This window comes from Palaemon carinicauda, chromosome 30, assembly GCF_036898095.1.
Source record: "Palaemon carinicauda isolate YSFRI2023 chromosome 30, ASM3689809v2, whole genome shotgun sequence".
NCBI classification, from domain to species: domain Eukaryota; kingdom Metazoa; phylum Arthropoda; class Malacostraca; order Decapoda; family Palaemonidae; genus Palaemon; species Palaemon carinicauda.
Window position 1 is genome coordinate 37362625 of NC_090754.1, and position 22500 is coordinate 37385124.

The 22500-nt window shown below is 31.6% G+C and overlaps 4 protein-coding genes across 6 annotated transcripts in view; all 4 read left to right on the plus strand.

The window, feature by feature from the left end:
• The first annotated feature begins 61 nt into the window (after positions 1-61).
• On the plus strand, positions 62-12196 carry LOC137623743 (pro-resilin-like). 2 transcript variants are annotated; one of them, XM_068354569.1, is made up of 3 exons: positions 62-88; positions 300-383; positions 532-942. In XM_068354569.1, the coding sequence occupies exons 1-3, from the start codon at positions 77-79 to the stop codon at positions 850-852; spliced, it is 417 nt and encodes a 138-aa protein (XP_068210670.1). In that variant the 5' UTR covers positions 62-76; the 3' UTR covers positions 853-942. The 2 variants fall into 2 exon arrangements, with proteins under 2 accessions (XP_068210670.1, XP_068210669.1); XM_068354568.1 differs by lacking the exons at positions 300-383; positions 532-942 and adding exons at positions 11572-11664; positions 11789-12196 and having other exon boundaries at positions 68-88.
• On the plus strand, positions 5484-6509 carry LOC137623742 (pro-resilin-like). Its single transcript, XM_068354567.1, has 3 exons — positions 5484-5589; positions 5883-5975; positions 6105-6509. Exons 1-3 carry the CDS (start codon positions 5578-5580, stop codon positions 6426-6428), a joined length of 429 nt encoding a protein of 142 aa, XP_068210668.1. The 5' UTR covers positions 5484-5577; the 3' UTR covers positions 6429-6509.
• A 5028-nt stretch (positions 12197-17224) lies between the features above and the next one.
• On the plus strand, positions 17225-18077 carry LOC137623744 (pro-resilin-like). Its single transcript, XM_068354570.1, has 3 exons — positions 17225-17270; positions 17459-17551; positions 17679-18077. The coding sequence occupies exons 1-3, from the start codon at positions 17259-17261 to the stop codon at positions 18000-18002; spliced, it is 429 nt and encodes a 142-aa protein (XP_068210671.1). The 5' UTR covers positions 17225-17258; the 3' UTR covers positions 18003-18077.
• A 3803-nt stretch (positions 18078-21880) lies between these two features.
• Positions 21881-22500, plus strand: part of LOC137622992 (pro-resilin-like) — a 17066-nt gene continuing 16446 nt past the window's right edge. The window contains exons 1-3 of one of the 2 annotated variants that reach the window (XM_068353607.1): positions 21883-21911; positions 22098-22190; positions 22320-22500. The exon at positions 22320-22500 is cut by the window's right edge and continues 144 nt beyond it. In XM_068353607.1, coding sequence (XP_068209708.1) covers positions 21900-21911; positions 22098-22190; positions 22320-22500 — 286 coding nt within the window. In that variant the 5' untranslated portion in view covers positions 21883-21899. Of the gene's footprint in view, positions 21912-22097; positions 22191-22319 lie in introns of both variants that reach the window. The other variant, XM_068353608.1, reaches the window with a different exon arrangement.

Genomic DNA, 22500 nt, shown 5'->3' on the forward strand with positions numbered 1-22500 from the left:
GTCTGTGTGTATCATATATATAGCCGTCGATGTGGACAAGCCTGCATACTCATCAGGAGGCTTCTACAAGAACAAGATGCATTCTAAGGTAAACTCCCAGCATATAAAGGCCTTGTTTTCAAATACTAGCGATAATTAAACTACGTGTCTTTATCAAAATGATAGCACCAGATTTTAGTTTATATGAGCAATATATTTTCTTCTTATGTCAATTTCACTTGCTTTCTTTCTCCGAAATGATTGTGCAATTACTTTTGAAGAAAATATTTAGATTTTAAACCATATGATTCTTTCCTCAGGTTATTTTGGTTGTGTTGGGTATGGCTGCCCTTGTTGCAGCTGACAGCTTCGAGAGATACTCCTATTCTCCACCAAGACCAAGGGTGAGTTTCTATCATCTTTATTCTTATTATTATTTTATCATATATCTTTTGTCTATCTAGAAACACAATTCTATTACATATTCCTTTGTTGTAAAATTAAAATAGGATTAAAATGTCTAAACCTTATCTTTTGCTATCTCCTTTTCAGTACTCCTCCGGTTCCTCCGAATCCTTCGAGTCCAGCGAGGCTCAGTACAACTTCAACTGGGCTGTCAACCACGCCCCCTCCCGCAATGATTTCGGACACCAGGAAGCCCGTGATGGAGACAACACTCAGGGATCCTACTTCGTCCAGCTCCCCGACGGTCGCCTGCAAAAGGTATCCTTCTTCGTCGATGGTGACGATGGATACATCGCTGACGTCACCTACTCCGGTGAGGCTCAGTTCCCCGACTCCAACTCCGCCTCTTTCGAGTCTCGTGAAGCTCCCAGATACTACTACGGTTCTGGTTCCAACGAATCTAAGTAGATTCCAGGAAATTATTGAATATCTGATTTTATTCCCGAAATAAATTATTACTCCTAATTTATGTATATGCATAATAAAAAGCTATGATTCCATTGGCATTATTATTCTGTTTAACCTTTGTTTAATCAGTTTCTTGCCTAAAGGTACACTTGGGCACGCTATTCTATGTTATTTCTCCTCCTCTTGTTTTAGTGTTGCTACAATTTTTAAGATATTCTATTTTAATTGTTCATTACTTCTCTTGAGGTTTTTTCATTTCCATATTTTCTTTCCTCACCTGGATATTTTCCTAATGAAGCCCTTGTGCTTATATCATCCAGCTTAACCAACTAGGGTTGTAGCTTAGCTGGCATATATATATATATATATATATATATATATATATATATATATATATATATATATATATATACATATATACATATATATATGTATATATACATATATATATATATATATATATATATATATATATATATATATATATATATATATATATACCATCAGCCGATACTAGTCCACTGCAAAACAAAGGCCTCAGAAAAGTCCTTCCACTTGTATCTGTTTATGGTCTTTCTATGCCAGTACACACCCAAAAGCTTTTTAAGTTAGTCAGTCCATCATCTTTTCTTCCTTCCCCTGCTTATTTTGCAATCTTTAGGGACCCATTCTGTTATTCTTGATGTCCATCTATTATCTGTCATTCTCCTTATGTTTTATTTATATTCATTTTCAGCCCCATATTTGTTTTCTCTATTCAAATTTTCTATATTCTTTTGTAATTCCTCCAATGATTCATTACTTTCAACTATGTTATGTGCAAATCTTAAGTTATTATGGTCTTCCTCAGTAATATTAATTCCCAAATTTTCCAAACATAAATTCTAAAAAACTTCTAGGCATGGTGTGAATACTTTAGGAGAGTTGGGGCCCCCTGTCCAACTCTTTTCTCATTTGGAATTTTCTCACTATCTTTATGTATTTTTAGGATGGTTCTACTTCCTGTATAGATATCTTTAAATGGTTTAATATAAAATTCATATATTTCTTGTCTGTCAAGGGTTTTCATTACTGCTGAAGTTTTGATATAATCAAAAGCTTTCTCTTAATCTATAAATGCCATACATAGGGGTTTTCCATACTCTGTTGATTTTTTCATTATCTGGTTAATAACATGGATATGGTCAGCTGTTGAATACCCACTTTTTAAGTCTGCTTGATCTCTTGGTTGATTAATATCTAGCTGTATTTCTATTTGACTGTATATGAGGTTTGTAAATATTCTATATATTATGGAAAGTAAACTTTTCGGGCGGTAATTTTCTAGGTCTTTTGTGTCTCCCTTTTTTTTTGCAAATTAGTAAAATGAGGAAGTTTTTGTCGTGAATTCTTTCAAACATTTAATACATATATATCATATCCAACTTATTCTATTTATGTATGTATATAATTTTAGATCTATGTATATGAATATATATATATATATATATATATATATATATATATATATATATATATATATATATGTATATATATACATATATATATATATATATATATATATATATATATATATATATATATATATATATATATATATATATATATATATATATATATATATATATGTGTGTGTGTGTGTGTGTGTGTGTTTGTGTGTGCATATGTATCAAGAAAATCTAGCTGTGTACATTAACAGCTGACTTTCAAACCAATTCTTCATCCTATCTAATTATACCAACATTGTATCCAATGCAGATTGGACTGATTACATTCATGGAGGTCTAAATCTGTATAGGTTGGACTGTGTTCACACCCATGAAGTATGTGGGCGAGACCCCACTTATGAAGATTTTCTTCTTTCCTTCCAAATCTTGCTCTTTCACGATTAAGAGTAACCCAATCCTTTCTAGAGAGGTTTGTTCCACGGGGAAGAGACTCACGTGGGCTCTAGATGGCCTCCAAGGTGGGCAGTGGTGTGTTTCTCTCCAGAGTTCTAGGTGGTAAGTTGCTGACTCCATAAGGTCAAGGCTAATGATAGGTATGAAGCTCTTGTGAGATCTCAATCTTTGTCTAACCAACCGGTGGTCATAGGGATGGTGTCTTTCATCATCTTCTTGTTTATATATTTGTGTCTTTGAATGGGCTGCTCTGTCGGAGACCGGAGACCAATTGCTACACAATGCGCAACACAATAATCTTTTGTGGGGTGTAATAGGGTAAACCCTCGGCCCTGTAATATGGCAAACATGAAGGTCATGAGTTCCAATGCAGAAGATCTCTCAGCCGTAAAATTGGAAATTCTCAGCAGTCTTAAAGGGGACATCTTATGTCTTCAAAAGACACGAAGACTCAGCACCACCAACATTGCCAGGCAAGCATCTGGCAATATACCACCTAAAATCTCTCCACGGTAGTGTAATTTACGAGAAGGAAAAAGCCTTTACCGTGAATAGTGTTGATCTGTCGGATGATGGGATGAGAATACACCAAAATAGAGACTAAAAACATAAACATCGTTTATTTGTACAAACCACCTCTTATACCATTTAAATGGCCTCAAGATCACTACCAGGGAAACAGCATCTTTAATGATTGGAGATTTCAATAGTCACAACCCCATATGGGGCGACAGCTAGAATACCACAGATGGAGAAAGGCTACTGAATAATGGGCTCTAGATAACAACCTAATCATCTTTTATAAGCACAAGAAGGAAGGGAGGCTATAATTCTGGTCTGACATTTGTGTCATCTTGTCACTACTCAAACTTTGAAAGATCAGTCTGTGAGCCAACTTAAACCAATTATAACTACTTGTTGGAATCATGATGTGGTGGCCGAAGTGGTAACGTCCCTGACTGGTGAACGCCAGACTGGGGCTCAATTCCTACTCAAACACGCTAGTTAATTTGGTCGCTCTAACATCACCATCTTTATGAGATAAAGATGGGGGTTTTGAGGGAGCCTTCAGGTCTATCTGCTGAGTTATCAACAGGTACTGCCTGGCACTTCTTGGTCCAGCTTGGGTGGATAGGGGGATTGGGCGCTGATCATACATATATATGGTCAGTCTCTAGGCCTTTATCCTGCTCGAGAGGGCAATGTTACTGTCCCCTGTTTCTGCCATTCATAACCGACCATTAAATCATGTATGAGTCCTTTAATAGAATACTTGGACAAATGTAGTAGCTTCCTATAGCAACAAAATCCAACACACAATACCCAAGTCCACTCTCTTTTTTGACATACTCTCGTGTTTACTTTAAATTAAGAACCCTTAATTTTTTGCTCATTCTTACGCCCTCTATTAACACTCTCTTGGGCTTCCTCTCCACCTACCTCTTAACATTCACTTCTTATTCACCAGTCACCAAGTTTTTTCAATAATAATTTTCATATAGTCACCAAACCAGCTCACGATATGGTCCATTCTAGTACTTATGCTATGCTTTTCTTACTTTTAACGAGTTTCCAAATTTTTAACCCTTTAAATTTTCCTTTGACATCGGGCAAATAATGATTGATTGATTTGATGGATTACATTCTTAAATAGCTTTATTTTTTGTTTATATTTCATTTACCTTTAACATCTAAACTTCAATTATATAAATAAGAGTTTAGTCTAAACACATTATCACCTTAGCTTTCATTGCATCTCAGTCACTTTCCAATCTTCTGAATCTACCATTCTTCTTTAGCATAATTATTAAAACCGTCTTATTCTAGCCCTTTTCGTAATATTTACCCAAAATATCCAGAATATCCATTGTCTCATCTTCCTGGTTTCCTTTTATCCTCTTAAATTTAGTCTCAGGAACCAAGTACTTATACACGTATGTTCATAAACACAATTTTGTAAGAGTTGGAGGTAGTTACTTGATAGAAAATAAGCAAGTGAACTTGTATACTCATTTATGTATGTGGTACATCGAGTATATATAGTGTACTGGGTAGGTTATCATTAACACGTATTACATTCAAGTAACTTCTCGAGTTTGAATTTAGATGATAGCCAAAACATGTATACACACACAAACACACACACACACACACACACACACACACACATATATATATATATATATATATATATATATATATATATATATATATATATATATATATATATATATATATATATATATGAGTGTGTATATGTATATACTTTAGCTCCTCACTATCCAGATCTCTGCATTAATACCGTTTCTAAAGCACTATATGACTCCTTTAAAACTTTGTGTATTTATATATTCATCTGTGCGTTTGTGAATATTAAGTATTATACATACATCAGCATATTTTTTCGTTGCAAACCATCTGCAGTTACATAATAGTTAACATTAGTTGGGAAAACCGAATATTCGATAACATTACGGCAAAAGATCAATAAAACAATATTAAAGGAAACTGTGAAAAGATAAAAAAAAAAAATCTTCCATTTCCAGTTAAAAGTTTTATCCTCAAAATGTATAGCTGACATCAGTTTACTGAACAAAACCAGTATTACCAACAGGTATTTCATTCCTTTAATGCTACTTATTGATCTATTTCATGTTATGCAGACAAATGTAGTTTGAGGTCACAGAACGTTTGGAAACTGGGCCACAAAAACTTGCCTTAGATCGGAAGGCGTTTCCCACCTGACTTGTAGCTGGGGAATATATATAAAGAAGCCGGAGAGGATAAGGCTGTGTACTTAGCTACGAGTCTCAGAAGGAACAAGATGCATTCTAAGGTAAGCTCTTAGTCTACAACGAACTGTTTTTAAATTATCCTTCGTATTAAGATTTTTATAGTCTAGTTTAGACAAACAATATAGCATTAATTGAATATATGAATATATATTTTTTCTGATTTTACCACATAAGTTTATGAACGAATGGTTCTTAAATCGTAGTTAGTATGAAGAATTTAATTTCCTATGTAAAAAAAAATAATACAGCACCAATATTTTATACGAAAATACTTTTTCTCCGATTTCACCACAATTATTGCATAGTCTTAAAATTGAATTATAATTTTTCACAGATTGCTTTGGTTGTGTTGGGTTTGGCTGCCCTTGTCGCAGCTGACAGCTTCGAAAGCTTCGAGAGATACTCATATTCTCCACCAAGACCAAGGGTGAGTTTCTATCATCTTTATTCTCATTATATTTCTCCATTTATACAATTCTGTTACATTTTCGGCTTGTTTCTCATATTAAGTATGATTAATGCATCAAAATAATCTCATTCTATCTTTTCTTTTCAGTATTCCTCTGGTTCCTCCGAGTCCTTCGAATCCGGTGAAGCCAAATACAACTTCAACTGGGCTGTCAACCACGCCCCCTCCCGCAACGACTTCGGACACCAAGAAGCCCGTGATGGAGACAACACTCAGGGATCCTACTACGTACAGCTCCCCGACGGTCGCCTGCAGAAGGTATCCTTCTTCGTTGATGGTGACGATGGATACATCGCTGACGTCACCTACTCCGGTGAGGCTCAGTTCCCCGACTCAGACTCCGCCTCTTTCGAGTCTCGTGAAGCTCCCAGGAGATACTACTACGGTTCTGGTTCCAACGAATCCAAGTAGATTTTCGGATTACTCGGCAAATCTCTTGGCTTTGAATCCAATGTTAAATAATTATTTAATATTTATGAATATGAATATATTAAAGCTCTGACCGTATCAGAAATCTTTTAATTCTTTCCAACTCTCCCCCTAAAATTAATTTTGAAGAGAAATTTAATTGAAATTTATTTGTAATAAAAATAAAAATGATAAAGATAATAAATATTCGATGATAAAAACAGTGATTTTTGGGCGGAATTGGTACAAAGAAATATTCTCCTTAATGATTATAATAAATTTTCATTTCCATCATAGCAGTTATTATCAATGTAAAAACAATATAAGAAAGTAGCCACGAAGTAAGTTGGGAAGGGCCCTAGCCACCCATTGAGATACTACCTCTAGAGAGTTATGGGGTCCTTTGACTGGCCAGAGTGTACTACATTGGATCCTTCACTCTGGTTACGGTTCATTTTCCCTTTGCCTACACACACCAAATAGTCTGGCCTATTCGTTACAGATTCTTCTTCATCCAAGGGTTTACTGCACTGTAATCATTCAGTGGCCACTTTCTTTTCGGTAAGGGTAGAAGAGACCCTTTAGCTATGATAAGGATCTCATCTAGAAGAAGGACACTCCAAAATCAAGCCACTGTTCTCTAGTCTTGGGTAGTGCCATAGACTCTGTACCATGCTGTTCCACTGTCTTGGGTTAGATTTCTCTTGCTTGACGGTACACTCAGACACAGTATTCTATCATATTTCTCTTCTTCTTGTCTTTTGGAAGTTTTTATAGTTTATAGAGGAGATATTTATTTTAATACTATTACTCTTCTTAAAATAATAAATCACAAACAGTTAGGATTATCCTTATGTTATGTATTTTGGCAATTTTTTTTCTATTTACATATATATATATATATATATATATATATATATATATATATATATATATATATACATATATATATATATATATATATATATATATATATGAATATATATACATATATATATATATATATATATATATATATATATATATATATATATATATATATTTATATATATATATATATATATATATATATATATATATATATATATATATATATATATATACATATATATATATATATATATATATATATATATATATATATATATATATATATATATATTTATATATATACATACATATATATATATATATGTATATATATATATATATATATATATATATATATATATATATATATATATATATATATAGTCCTCCATTCCTTAATTTTATGTTGCCTTCATGGAATCATGGTGGATGAATTATTATCTTTAATCCAAAGTCAAAATTTTCTTTCCTAAAATTTCATAAATCTATACTTTAACCCTAGTCAAAACTCAATCAATATTTTAGGGTTTAAAGATCTTAAAACCAGAAGACAATACTTTTCCCTTCGTATTAACTCTACCTTTGACAAAGGGATCATCTATGGAAAATCATTCTGACTCTCAAATAGACGCACTAATTTTTCAGCATTAAAGAAATTAGCTTATCGCTAATATGTTTTAAAAACGAAGGGAATTTAGCCCCAATCTAATATAGTTTGTTGTCTTGATGATTTTGTTCCCAATGAATGTAAATAATGTATGTTGTTCTTGAAGCAGTTCGTAAGCAATAATGCTGACGAGGAAATACATCTGGAAGTCTCAATTGAACCATTTCTTACTCGTCCCCCAGGGTGTCAAAATTTGGTCTTCAGAATGAGGACTCTTTTTTAAGGGTCACCCATGAATGGCGGAAGCAAGTTACAGGACAGTGTTCTAGAGGCTTATCATACCTATATATATGTATGTATGTGTTTATATGTACACACATATATATATATATATATATATATATATATATATATATATATATATATATATATGTGTGTGTGTGTGTGTGTGTGCGTGTGTGTGTGTATGTTTGTGTATGATATATATATATATATATATATATATATATATATATATATATATATATATATATATATATATATATATATATGTATATATGCATATATATATATATATATATATATATATATATATATATATATATATGATCAGCGACAAAGTCTCTTTTCATAAAGCTTGGACCAGAGGGGATAGGCAATGGTTATTGATTATTCAGCATGTAGACCTCAAGGTTCCCCCCAAACCATTCATCGCTAGCTCACAGGGGCGGTGATGTTGCAGACAAAATCAGAAACTATCGAGCTTGAGAGGCTCTCGAACTCCTGTGCAACCGATTGGTAGGGATGTTAAAAGAAGGTAATTTATCATTAAAATACTTAAGGAAGAAGAAATGAGACTATCTGAAAGCAATGTCGATCAATAAATAACATCTTTCCTTAATATCAAAATCAGACAAACAATATTTTAGAGGCAACATAATATTTTTTTTATCCTTCTCAAGTTTTTTCTGTATTTAGCATTCTGGCTTTGGATATGCATTTCTTGGATTTAGACAAAAGATAAATTATTCTAAGTAATGAGAAGGAGACTTCTGAAACCTATTATACCTAATCAGGTGATAGCACATTCAAGCCCAATAAGGTAGGCAGGGGAGAATGTACTCTGGAGACTTCTGAAACCTATTAAAAATTCAGGCCTAATCACAAAATAGCAAATCAAGGCCTATAAGGTGGCCAATGTGGTAATGTCCCTGACTGGTGATCGTCAGTCTAGAGTTGAAGGCCCGTTCCAATTGGTTAGATTCTTTGGTGGCTGCAACCACACTGTCTTTGTGAGCTAAGGATGGGGGTGTTGGGGGGGCCTATAGGTCTTTCTATTGAGTCATCAGCAGCCATTGAATGGTCCTCCATAGTCCTAGCTTGAGTGGAAGGGGGGCTTGGGCGCTGGTCATATGTATATATTGGTCAGTCTCTACGGCATTGTCTTGCTTGATAAGGCAATGCCATTTTCCCTTGCCTCTGCCATTCATGATTAGTCGTTAAACCTTTAAACCTCGGTGACGTCAGGTGCCCAGTTCCTCTTTCTGACAAAGAAAAATCCTGATAACTGAAGAATTGGTTGAGTGTTTTTACCTTTTCTTCTTCTTTTCACATCATTGAAATATTGAGTCCCCCCACATTTATATTCCCCTGTTAATAAAATAATGGAAATGTCATGTTTTTTTTTTTTTTTTTTTTTTTTTTTTTTTTTTTTTTTTTTTTTTTTTTTTTTAAGTATACACGACAGTTATAAATCATAGATTGATCTTTTCCTATTAATATCCATAACCATTCGGTTTTCCTACCTAATATTATTTGTGAGAAAACTTCAGTCATTTTGTTTTACTCCCAGCTATATAAACATAAAATATATTAATGCATAAATCTGCTGGTGGCTAGTAGGATACGTTGATGACTTAATAATTGAGATTTTCCTCTAAAATGTTTTCAATATTTAAAACCAGAATATAAAGTTTAATTTTTCCTACGGATGAGTCGTAATCTCATGTTTTTTCTTGTTTTTTATTCTCTAAAACCTTTATTCTTAGATGCAGATATACAGTCAACGGTCGAACTTAGTCAGTAGACAGCAAGGAGATACAATGTTCATGGGTATCCCCTTGAAAGTATAATATATAAAACCGATGTCAGTGAAAGAACGTTCGGCATAGTTCAATCACTTTAGCTTTCAAATTTTCCTATAAATACCACCAGGTGAGACGAGCTCAGTGGGAAATTTAGCAGTTATAAAATATTCAGACATCTTTTAATTGAAGCTATGGTCAAGGATATCAGCGCTTTTGATTTCTTTACCTACAAAGGTCAGGTTTCAAACCTGCACACTTCAAACCTTGAACTAATTTGCATATTTACAAGACAGGGATGATGGCACAATAATATGTGTAATTACCATATGCAATATTATTATTGATATTTGAAATGATTTAATATGACAAAATTATTAGATTAACCTAGAAGAAAGGACAAATTTCTATTAGCATTTAGTCAGTAAATACAAGCCATAGATTTTCAGCTTATTGTTGTTTATTGCTTAATATTTTAGGAACTTCAGCATAATATTCTCAAGATTTTAACACACCCATACACGTCCGCACACACATACACACACATGCACACACACACACACACACACACACACACACATATATATATATATATATATATATATATATATATATATATATATATATATATATATATATAAGTGTGTGTGTGTATGTGTGTGTGGGGGTGTTGAGAGAGAGTGTCGGAGTGTCTAATCATATATATATATATATATATATATATATATATATATATATATATATATATATGCATATATATATATACAGATACATATATATATATATATATATATATATATATATATATATATATATATATATATATATATATATATATATACATATGCATATATATATATACGCATATATGTATGCATGTATATATAAATATATATATATACACATATATATACAGAATATATATATATATGTATATATATATATATATATATATATATATATATATATATATATATATATATATATATTTACATGTATATTGCTCTAATAGGAAAAAAGCTGTAGTTACATTATGAATAACATACTATAAGGTAAAAAAAAATAAGGATATTATGGCAATATATCAATCTAACACTTTTATATTTCCTATTAAAAGACTTGTCCTGAAAATATATAATTGATATCACTAATAAACAAAACCAATACTACCAACAAGTATTGCATTCCTTTGAGGCTTCTTATTGATCTATTTCATGTTATGCAGACTTAAGTAGTTGGAGGTCACGGAACGTTTGGAAACTGGGCCACAAAAACTTGCCTTAGATCGGAAGGCGTTTCCCACCTGACTTGTCGTTGGGGAATATATATAAAGAGGCCGGAGAGGACAGGGCTGTGTACTTTGCTACGAGTCTCAGAAAGAACGAGATGCATTCTAAGGTAAGCTGAAAGTGTATAATGAACAGCAATTTAATTACCACTGATACCTAGAGAAAAGTCCTGGAATACTTTAATTTTCAAGTTAAGAAAATTCTTCAACATCCATATTTTATATGACAATACTTCTTCTTCGGTTTTGCTACATTAGTATTATGTGATCTTAACACCCAATGATTTTTTTTCACAGATTGCTTTAGTTGTGTTGGGTTTGGCTGCCCTTGTTGCAGCTGACAGCTTCGAAAGCTTCGAGAGATACTCTTATTCTCCACCAAGACCAAGAGTGAGTTTCTGTTATTTTCATTCTTATTGTATTTTCATATTCACACAACTAAGTCAATTTTTATTTTCATATGAAATATGATTAATGCATCAAAATAATCCTGTTTCATCTTTTTTTTTTTCAGTACTCCTCCGGTTCTTCCGAGTCCTTCGAATCCGGTGAAGCCAAATACAACTTCAACTGGGCTGTCAACCACGCCCCCTCCCGCAACGACTTCGGACACCAAGAAGCCCGTAATGGAGACAACACTCAGGGATCCTACTACGTACAGCTCCCCGACGGTCGCCTGCAGAAGGTATCCTTCTTCGTTGATGGTGACGATGGATACATCGCTGACGTCACCTACTCCGGTGAGGCTCAGTTCCCCGACTCAGACTCCGCCTCTTTCGAGTCTCGTGAAGCTCCCAGGAGATACTACTACGGTTCTGGTTCCAACGAATCCAAGTAGATTTTCGGATTACTCGGCAAATCTCTTGGCTTTGAATCCAATGTTAAATAATTATTTAATATTTATGAATATGAATATATTAAAGCTCTGACCGTATCAGAAATCTTTTAATTCTTTCCAACTCTCCCCCTAAAATTAATTTTGAAGAGAAATTTAATTGAAATTTATTTGTAATAAAAATAAAAATGATAAAGATAATAAATATTCGATGATAAAAACAGTGATTTTTGGGCGGAATTGGTGCAAAGAAATATTCTCCTTAATGATTATAATAAATTTTCATTTCCATCATAGCAGTTATTATCAATGTAAAAACAATATAAGAAAGTAGCCACGAAGTAAGTTGGGAAGGGCCCTAGCCACCCATTGAGATACTACCTCTAGAGAGTTATGGGGTCCTTTGACTGGCCAGAGTGTACTACATTGGATCCTTCACTCTGGTTACGGTTCATTTTCCCTTTGCCTACACACACCAAATAGTCTGGCCTATTCGTTACAGATTCTTCTTCATCCAAGGGTTTACTGCACTGTAATCATTCAGTGGCCACTTTCTTTTCGGTAAGGGTAGAAGAGACCCTTTAGCTATGATAAGGATCTCATCTAGAAGAAGGACACTCCAAAATCAAGCCACTGTTCTCTAGTCTTGGGTAGTGCCATAGACTCTGTACCATGCTGTTCCACTGTCTTGGGTTAGATTTCTCTTGCTTGACGGTAGATTCAGACACAGTATTCTATCATATTTCTCTTCTTCTTGTCTTTTGAAAGTTTTTATAGTTTATATAGGAGATATTTATTTTAATACTATTACTCTTCTTAAAATAATAAATCACAAACAGTTAGGATTATCCTTATGTTATGTATTTTGGCAATTTTTTTTCCATTTACATATATATATATATATATATATATATATATATATATATATATATATATATATATACATATATATATATATATATATATATATATATATATATGAATATATATACATAAATATATATATATATATATATATATATATATATATATATATATATATATATATGTATATTTATATATATATATATATATATATATATATATATATATATATATATATATATAAATATATATATATATATATATATATATATATATATATATATATATATATATTTATATATATACATACATATATATATATATATATATATATATATATATATATATATATATATATAAATATATATATATATATATATATATATATATATATTTATATATATACATACATATATATATATATATATATATATATATATATATATATATATATATATATATATATATATAGTCCTCCATTCCTTAATTTTATGTTGCCTTCATGGAATCATGGTGGATGAATTATTATCTTTAATCCAAAGTCAAAATTTTCTTTCCTAAAATTTCATAAATCTATACTTTAACCCTAGTCAAAACTCAATCAATATTTTAGGGTTTAAAGATCTTAAAACCAGAAGACAATACTTTTCCCTTCGTATTAATTCTACCTTTGACAAAGGGATCATCTATGGAAAATCATTCTGACTCTCAAATAGACGCACTAATTTTTCAGCATTAAAGAAATTAGCTTATCGCTAATATGTTTTAAAAACGAAGGGAATTTAGCCCCAATCTAATATAGTTTGTTGTCTTGATGATTTTGTTCCCAATGAATGTAAATAATGTATGTTGTTCTTGAAGCAGTTCGTAAGCAATAATGCTGACGAGGAAATACATCTGGAAGTCTCAATTGAACCATTTCTTACTCGTCCCCCAGGGTGTCAAAATTTGGTCTTCAGAATGAGGACTCTTTTTTAAGGGTCACCCATGAATGGCGGAAGCAAGTTACAGGACAGTGTTCTAGAGGCTTATCATACCTATATATATGTATGTATGTGTTTATATGTACACACACATATATATATATATATATATATATATATATATATATATATATATATATATATATATGTGTGTGTGTGTGTGCGTGTGTGTGTGTATGTTTGTGTATGAATATATATATATATATATATATATATATATATATATATATATATATATATATATATATATGTATATATGCATATATATATATATATATATATATATATATATATATATATATATATATATATATATATATATATGATCAGCGACAAAGTCTCTTTTCATAAAGCTTGGACCAGAGGGGATAGGCAATGGTTATTGATTATTCAGCATGTAGACCTCAAGGTTCCCCCCAAACCATTCATCGCTAGCTCACAGGGGCGGTGATGTTGCAGACAAAATCAGAAACTATCGAGCTTGAGAGGCTCTCGAACTCCTGTGCAACCGATTGGTAGGGATGTTAAAAGAAGGTAATTTATCATTAAAATACTTAAGGAAGAAGAAATGAGACTATCTGAAAGCAATGTCGATCAATAAATAACATCTTTCCTTAATATCAAAATCAGACAAACAATATTTTAGAGGCAACATAATATTTTTTTTATCCTTCTCAAGTTTTTTCTGTATTTAGCATTCTGGCTTTGGATATGCATTTCTTGGATTTAGACAAAAGATAAATTATTCTAAGTAATGAGAAGGAGACTTCTGAAACCTATTATACCTAATCAGGTGATAGCACATTCAAGCCCAATAAGGTAGGCAGGGGAGAATGTACTCTGGAGACTTCTGAAACCTATTAAAAATTCAGGCCTAATCACAAAATAGCAAATCAAGGCCTATAAGGTGGCCAATGTGGTAATGTCCCTGACTGGTGATCGTCAGTCTAGAGTTGAAGGCCCGTTCCAATTGGTTAGATTCTTTGGTGGCTGCAACCACACTGTCTTTGTGAGCTAAGGATGGGGGTGTTGGGGGGGCCTATAGGTCTTTCTATTGAGTCATCAGCAGCCATTGAATGGTCCTCCATAGTCCTAGCTTGAGTGGAAGGGGGGCTTGGGCGCTGGTCATATGTATATATTGGTCAGTCTCTACGGCATTGTCTTGCTTGATAAGGCAATGCCATTTTCCCTTGCCTCTGCCATTCATGATTAGTCGTTAAACCTTTAAACCTCGGTGACGTCAGGTGCCCAGTTCCTCTTTCTGACAAAGGAAAATCCTGATAACAGGAGGATTGGTTGACTGTTTTTACCTTTTCTTCTTCATTTCACATCATTGAAATATTGAGTCCCTCCACATTTATATTCCCCTGTTAATAAAATAATGGAAATGTCATGTTTTTTTTTTTTTTTTTTTTTTTTTTTTTTTTTTTTTTTTTTTTTTTTTTTTTTTTTTTTAAGTATACACGACAGTTATAAATCATAGATTGATCTTTTCCTGTTAATATCCATAACCATTCGGTTTTCCTACCTAATATTATTTGTGAGAAAACTTCAGTCATTTTGTTTTACTCCCAGCTATATAAACATAAAATATATTAATGCATAAATCTGCTGGTGGCTAGTAGGATACGTTGATGACTTAATAATTGAGATTTTCCTCTAAAATGTTTTCAATATTTAAAACCAGAATATAAAGTTTAATTTTTCCTACGGATGAGTCGTAATCTCATCATGTTTTTTCTTGTTTTTTATTCTCTAAAACCTTTATTCTTATACAGTCAACGGTCGAACTTAGTCAGTAGACAGCAAGGAGATACAATGTTCATGGGTATCCCCTTGAAAGTATAATATATAAAACCGATGTCAGTGAAAGAACGTTCGGCATAGTTCAATCACTTTAGCTTTCAAATTTTCCTATAAATACCACCAGGTGAGACGAGCTCAGTGGGAAATTTAGCAGTTATAAAATATTTAGACATCTTTTAATTGAAGCTTTGGTCAAGGGTATCAGCGCTTTTGATTTCTTTACCTACAAAGGTCGAGTTTCGCAACTTGCACACTTCGAACCTTGAACTAATTTGCATATTTACAAGATAGTGATAATACCACAATAATATGTGTAATTACCATATGTAATGTTATTATTGATATTTGAAATGATTTAATATGACACAATTATTAGATTAACTTAGAAAAAATGATAAATTTCTATTGGCATTTAGTCAGTAAATACAAGCCGTAGATTTAAAACTTATTTTTATGTATTGCTTAATATTTTAGGAACTTGAGCATAATATTCACAAGATGATAACACACCCATACACATACACACACACATACACACACATATATTCATATATACATATACATATATATTTATATATATATATATATGTATTATATATATATATATATATATGTGTGTGTATGTCTGTGTGTGTGGGGGGTGAGAGAGAGTGTCGGAGTGTCTAATCATATATATATATATATATATATATATATATATATATATATATATATATATATATATATATATATATATATATATATATATATGTATATATATATATAGATAGATAGATAGATACATACATACATACATACATATGCATATATATACGCATATATGTATGCATGTATATATAAATATATATATATATATATATATATATATATATATATATATATATATATATATATGTTTGCGTGTGTGTGTGTGTATATATACACGTATAATATACAGCATATATATATATATATATATATATATATATATATATATATATATATATATATATATATATATATATATGTATATATATATATATATATGTATATATATATGTATATATATATATATATATATATATATATATATATATATATATATATATATATAAATATTTACATGTATATTGTTCTCATAGGAAAAAATTGTGGTTACATTATGAATAACATAGTGTAAGGTAAAAAAAAAGATAAGGATATTATGGTAATATATCAATCTAACACCATTATATTTCCTATTAAAAGACTTGTTCTGAAAATATATAACTGATATCACTGCTAAACAAAACCAATACTACCAACAGGTATTATATTCCTTTGATGCTTCTTATTGATCTGTTTCATGTTATGCAGACTTAAGTAGTTGGAGGTCACGGAACGTTTGGAAACTGGGCCAGAAAAACTTGCCTTAGATAGGAAGGCGTTTCCCACCTGACTTGTCGTTGAGGAATATATATAAAGAGGCCGGAGAGGATAGGGTTGTGTACTTAGCTACGAGTCTCAGAAAGAACAAGATGCCTTCTAAGGTAAGCTGAAAGTGTTTAATGAACAGCAATTTAATTACCACTGATACCTAGAGAAAAGTCCTGGAATACTTTAATTTTCAAGTTAAGAAAATTCTTCAACATCCATATTTTATATGACAATACTTCTTCTTCGGTTTTCCTATATTAGTATTATGTTATCTTAACACCAAATTATTCTTTTTTCACAGATTGCTTTGGTTGTGTTGGGTTTGGCTGCCCTTGTCGCAGCTGACAGCTTCGAAAGCTTCGAGAGGTACTCCTATTCTCCACCAAGACCAAGGGTGAGTTTCTATCATCTTTATTCTTACTGTATTTCTCCATTTATATAATTCAGTTACATTTTTTTTGTCTCTCACATTAAGTATGATCAATGCATCAAAATAATCCCATTCTATCTTTTATTTTCAGTATTCCTCCGGTTCCTCCGAGTCCTTCGAATCCGGTGAAGCCAAATACAACTTCAACTGGGCTGTCAACCACGCCCCCTCCCGCAACGACTTCGGACACCAGGAAGCCCGTGATGGAGACAACACTCAGGGATCCTACTACGTCCAGCTCCCCGACGGTCGCCTGCAGAAGGTATCCTTCTTCGTCGATGGTGACGATGGATACATCGCTGACGTCACCTACTCCGGTGAGGCTCAGTTCCCCGACTCCAACTCTGCCTCTTTCGAGTCTCGTGAGGCTCCCAGGAGATACTACTACGGTTCTGGTTCCAACGAATCTAAGTAGATTTCAGAAAATTATTGAATATCTGTTTACATTCCACAAATAAATTATTACTCCTAATTTATGTATATGCATAATAAAAAGATATGATTACATTTCTAGCGTCATTCTGCTTAACCTTTGTTAATTATTCATTATTTCAATGACATAAATGAGAAATTCCAGTTTCAAGAAAAATAACAAAATACATATATTGGAATACATGTAAGAATCCTAATGCAATATATAAAACAATTTGAAATCATTCAAATGGACCATTCCCCACAATTGTAGAAGCAGTGTTATAGCTATATTGAAATAAAAACGATAGTTATAAGTTACTGTAAAACGATGGCCATAAATGACTGTAAAAGAAACTAGATACTTTGAGAGAAAATATCTATTTCATGAAGGAAGTTTCTATTCAATAAGGTAAAAAAGCCAGAGTAACTATTATCCTTGTAACGATTTAATTAATTACTTAAAATTATATCCGGCTGTGGTGACTCTGTGATATTGATACTGCGATAATCTGTCTACATTTTAGATTGTTAATGTTTCATTTGTAGTCATATTATTAAAGGATGAATCAGTTAAGAATATCGACAATAAAATTATAATAATAATAATAATAATGTTAATACTAATAATAATAATTATAATAATAATAATAATAATGATAATAATAATAATAATAATAATAATAATAATAATAATAATAATTTTAATAATAATGGTAATGATAATAATAATTATAATAGTAATTAAGATAATAATAATAATAATAATTATTATTATTATTATTATTATTATTATCATTATTATTGTTGTTGTTGTTTTTATTATTATTATTACTAATATAATTATTATTATTATTATTATTATTATTATTATTATTATTATTATTATTATTATTATTATTATTATAATCATAATTATTATTATAGAAGTAGTAGGAGTAATAGATGTTACTATTATCAAAACAGTAAAGCTGATAAAATATTTTAATCTCCTTAGTGGAAATTATGATAAAATATCAATGTTATGGACTTTTTAAATTTTGAATCTTGTTGCATAATCTATTTCCATAGAGAAATAAAATTGGTTTTGATCAAGATTAAATCCTTGTACACCGTGAAATTCTTTTTAAATAAAAAACAATTACATTTTCATTATTTTGAGTTTCATAAGCTTAAATATTACTTAATTAACTGGATGTTCTATATTCAGCTTTTTTTCTACAAACAATAATACGAACTAAGAAAAATCTGATAGAAGCAAATAGGAAGATATTTGTCACTTTTCCATGTAGTTCTCGAGCAAATGTTAATTATATCAAATCTAGTATTCAAATTTGACTCCCAGATCTTAGGATTTAACAGTCAATATAAAATCAAATATGCTCCCTAAAGATGGATTATTTTAGGTGACGAGAAGGAGACTTCTGAAACATATACTTCATCAGGTAATAACACATTCAAGCCCATTAAGGTAGGTAGGGGAGAAGGTACTCTGGAGAAGTCGGAAACCTACTAAGAATTCAGGCCTAATCACAAAATAGCAAATCAAGGCCTATAAGGTGAGCAGGGGAGAATGTTCAGAGCTGTGGTGTCCGATGTGATAAGGTCCCCGACTGGTGATGGCCAGTCTTGTGTTCGACTTCCGTACACATTGTTTAGTTTCTTTGGTCTCTGCAAACGCACCCTCTTTGCGAGCTAAGGATTAGTGGTTTGAGGGAGCCTATAAGTGTATCTACTGAGTCATCATCACCCATTGCATGGCCCTCCATGGTCCTAGCTTGACTGGAAAGGGGCTTCGGCGCTGATCATATGTATATATTGGTCAGTCTCTAGGGCATTGTCTTGCTTGATAGGGCAATGTCATTGTCCCTTGCCTCTGCCATTCATAAGCGGCCTTTAAACCCTTGAACTTCGGTGACGTCAGGTGCCCAGTTCTTCTTTCTGACAAAGGAAAATCCTGATAACTGGAGAATTGGTTGACTGTTTTTACCTTTTGTTCTTCTTTTCACATCATTGAAATGTTGAGTACCTCCACATTTATATTCCACTGTTGATAAAATAATGAAAATATAATGTTTTCTTTATTTCAACGTACCGGCGACAGTTATAAAGCACAGATTGAACTTTTGATATTAATATCCATAACCATTCGGTTTTCTTACCTAATGTTATTCATCACGGAACTTCTGTCATTTTGTTTTACTCCCAGCTATATAAGCACAAAATATGTTAATCCATAAATCTGATGGTGGCTAGTAGGACACGCTCATGACCTCATAATAGGAGATTTTCCTCTAAAATCTTTTTAATATTTAAATCATGGTATAAAGTTTAGTTTTTCCTAAAGATATGAGTAATCTCATCAAATTGTTTTCTTTTATCTTATTTTCTAAAATCTTCATTCTTAGATGGAGATATTCAATCAACAGTCGAACATAGTCAGTAGACAACAAGGCGAGATAATGATCATGGGTAGCCACTTGAAAGTATAATATACAAGACTGATGTCAGTCAAAGAACGTTCAGCTTAGTTCAGTCTCTTTAGTTCTCAAATTTCCCATAAATACCACAAGGTGAGAGGAGGTAATTGGGCAATTCATCCTACACATAATATTTAGAAATATTTTAATTAATGTTATGGTCAAGGATATCAGCGCTTTTAATATATTTGCCTACAGAGGTCAAGTTCTTTATCACCAGAGCATTGTTTCACAACTTGCACACTTAGAACCTTGAACTAATTTGCACATATACAAGAAAGTGATGGTACTACAACAAGATGTCTAATCAACCTATATAATATTGTTATTGATATTTGAAATGATTCATTATGACCAAAATTATTAGATTAACTTAGAAGCAAGGATAAATTTTGATTGGCATTTAGTCATTAAATTCAAGTAATTAAATACAATGATTTATGTAATAACAAGTATAACACAAGAATTCATAAGCATTCACTATTTACATACATACATCAGTATTTTAACTGAAGTTTAAGATTTTCCTGCAATGTCTATATATTTTCAATATACCGTTCCATATTATTTCATATCTTGGGAACTTCAACATAATATTCACAAGATGATAACATACCACACACAAACACACACACATACACGCGCACACACATACATGCACACAAGTATATACATACATATATGTATATATGTGTGTGAGAGTGAGTGTCTAATCATATGTATATATATATATATATATATATATATATATATATATATATATATATATATATATATATATATATATATGTATATATATATATGTATATATATATATATATATATATATATATATATATATATATGTACTTATATATGTGTATGTATATATATACATATACATACATATATGTATACATGTATATATGTATATATATGTGTATATATATATGTATAAATATATATATATATATATATATATATATATATATATATATATATATATATATATATATATATAGACAGCATATTGCTTTCACTGAAAACATCCTGTAGTTACAAAATAAAGAACATTAGGTAGGAAAAGTTAAAGATAGCATGGCAATTGATCGATATAACACTACTGAAATTAACAGCTAAGCCATTGAAAAATAATTATATTTCCTGTTAAAAGTCTTGTCTTGAAATGTATAACTGATATCACTACTAAGCAAAACCATCATTACCAACAGATATTGAATTCCAGTGATGCTTCTTATTGATCTATTTCATGTTATGCAGACTTAAGTAGTTGGAGGTCACGGAACGTTTGGAAACTGGGCCACAAAAACTTGCCTTAGATCGGAAGGCGTTTCCCACCTGACTTGTCGTTGGGGAATATATATAAAGAAGCAGGAGAGGACAAGACTGTGTACTTAGCTACGAGATTCAACAAGAACAAGATGCATTCTAAGGTGAGCTGAAAGTGTATAATGAACAGCAATTTAATTATCATTAATACCTAGAGAAAAGTCCTAGAGTACTTTAATTTTTAAGTTTAGAAGAGTCGTCATCTAATATTTTATATGACAATACTTTTTCTTTGATTTTGCTATATTAGCATTACGTGATCATAACACCAATTTATTCTTTTTTCACAGATTGCTTTGGTTGTGTTGGGTATGGCTGCCCTTGTCGCAGCTGACAGCTTCGAAAGCTTCGAGAGATACTCCTATTCTCCACCAAGACCAAGGGTGAGTTTCTGTTATCTTTACTCTTATTGTATTTCTCCATTTATGCAAATCAGTTACATTTTTTGTTTGTTTCTCATATTAAGTATTATTAATGCATCAAAATAATCCCAGTCTATCTTTTCTTTTCAGTACTCCTCCGGTTCCTCCGAGTCCTTCGAATCCGGTGAAGCCAAATACAACTTCAACTGGGCTGTCAACCACGCCCCCTCCCGCAACGACTTCGGACACCAGGAAGCCCGTGATGGAGACAACACTCAGGGATCCTACTTCGTCCAGCTCCCCGACGGTCGTCTGCAGAAGGTATCCTTCT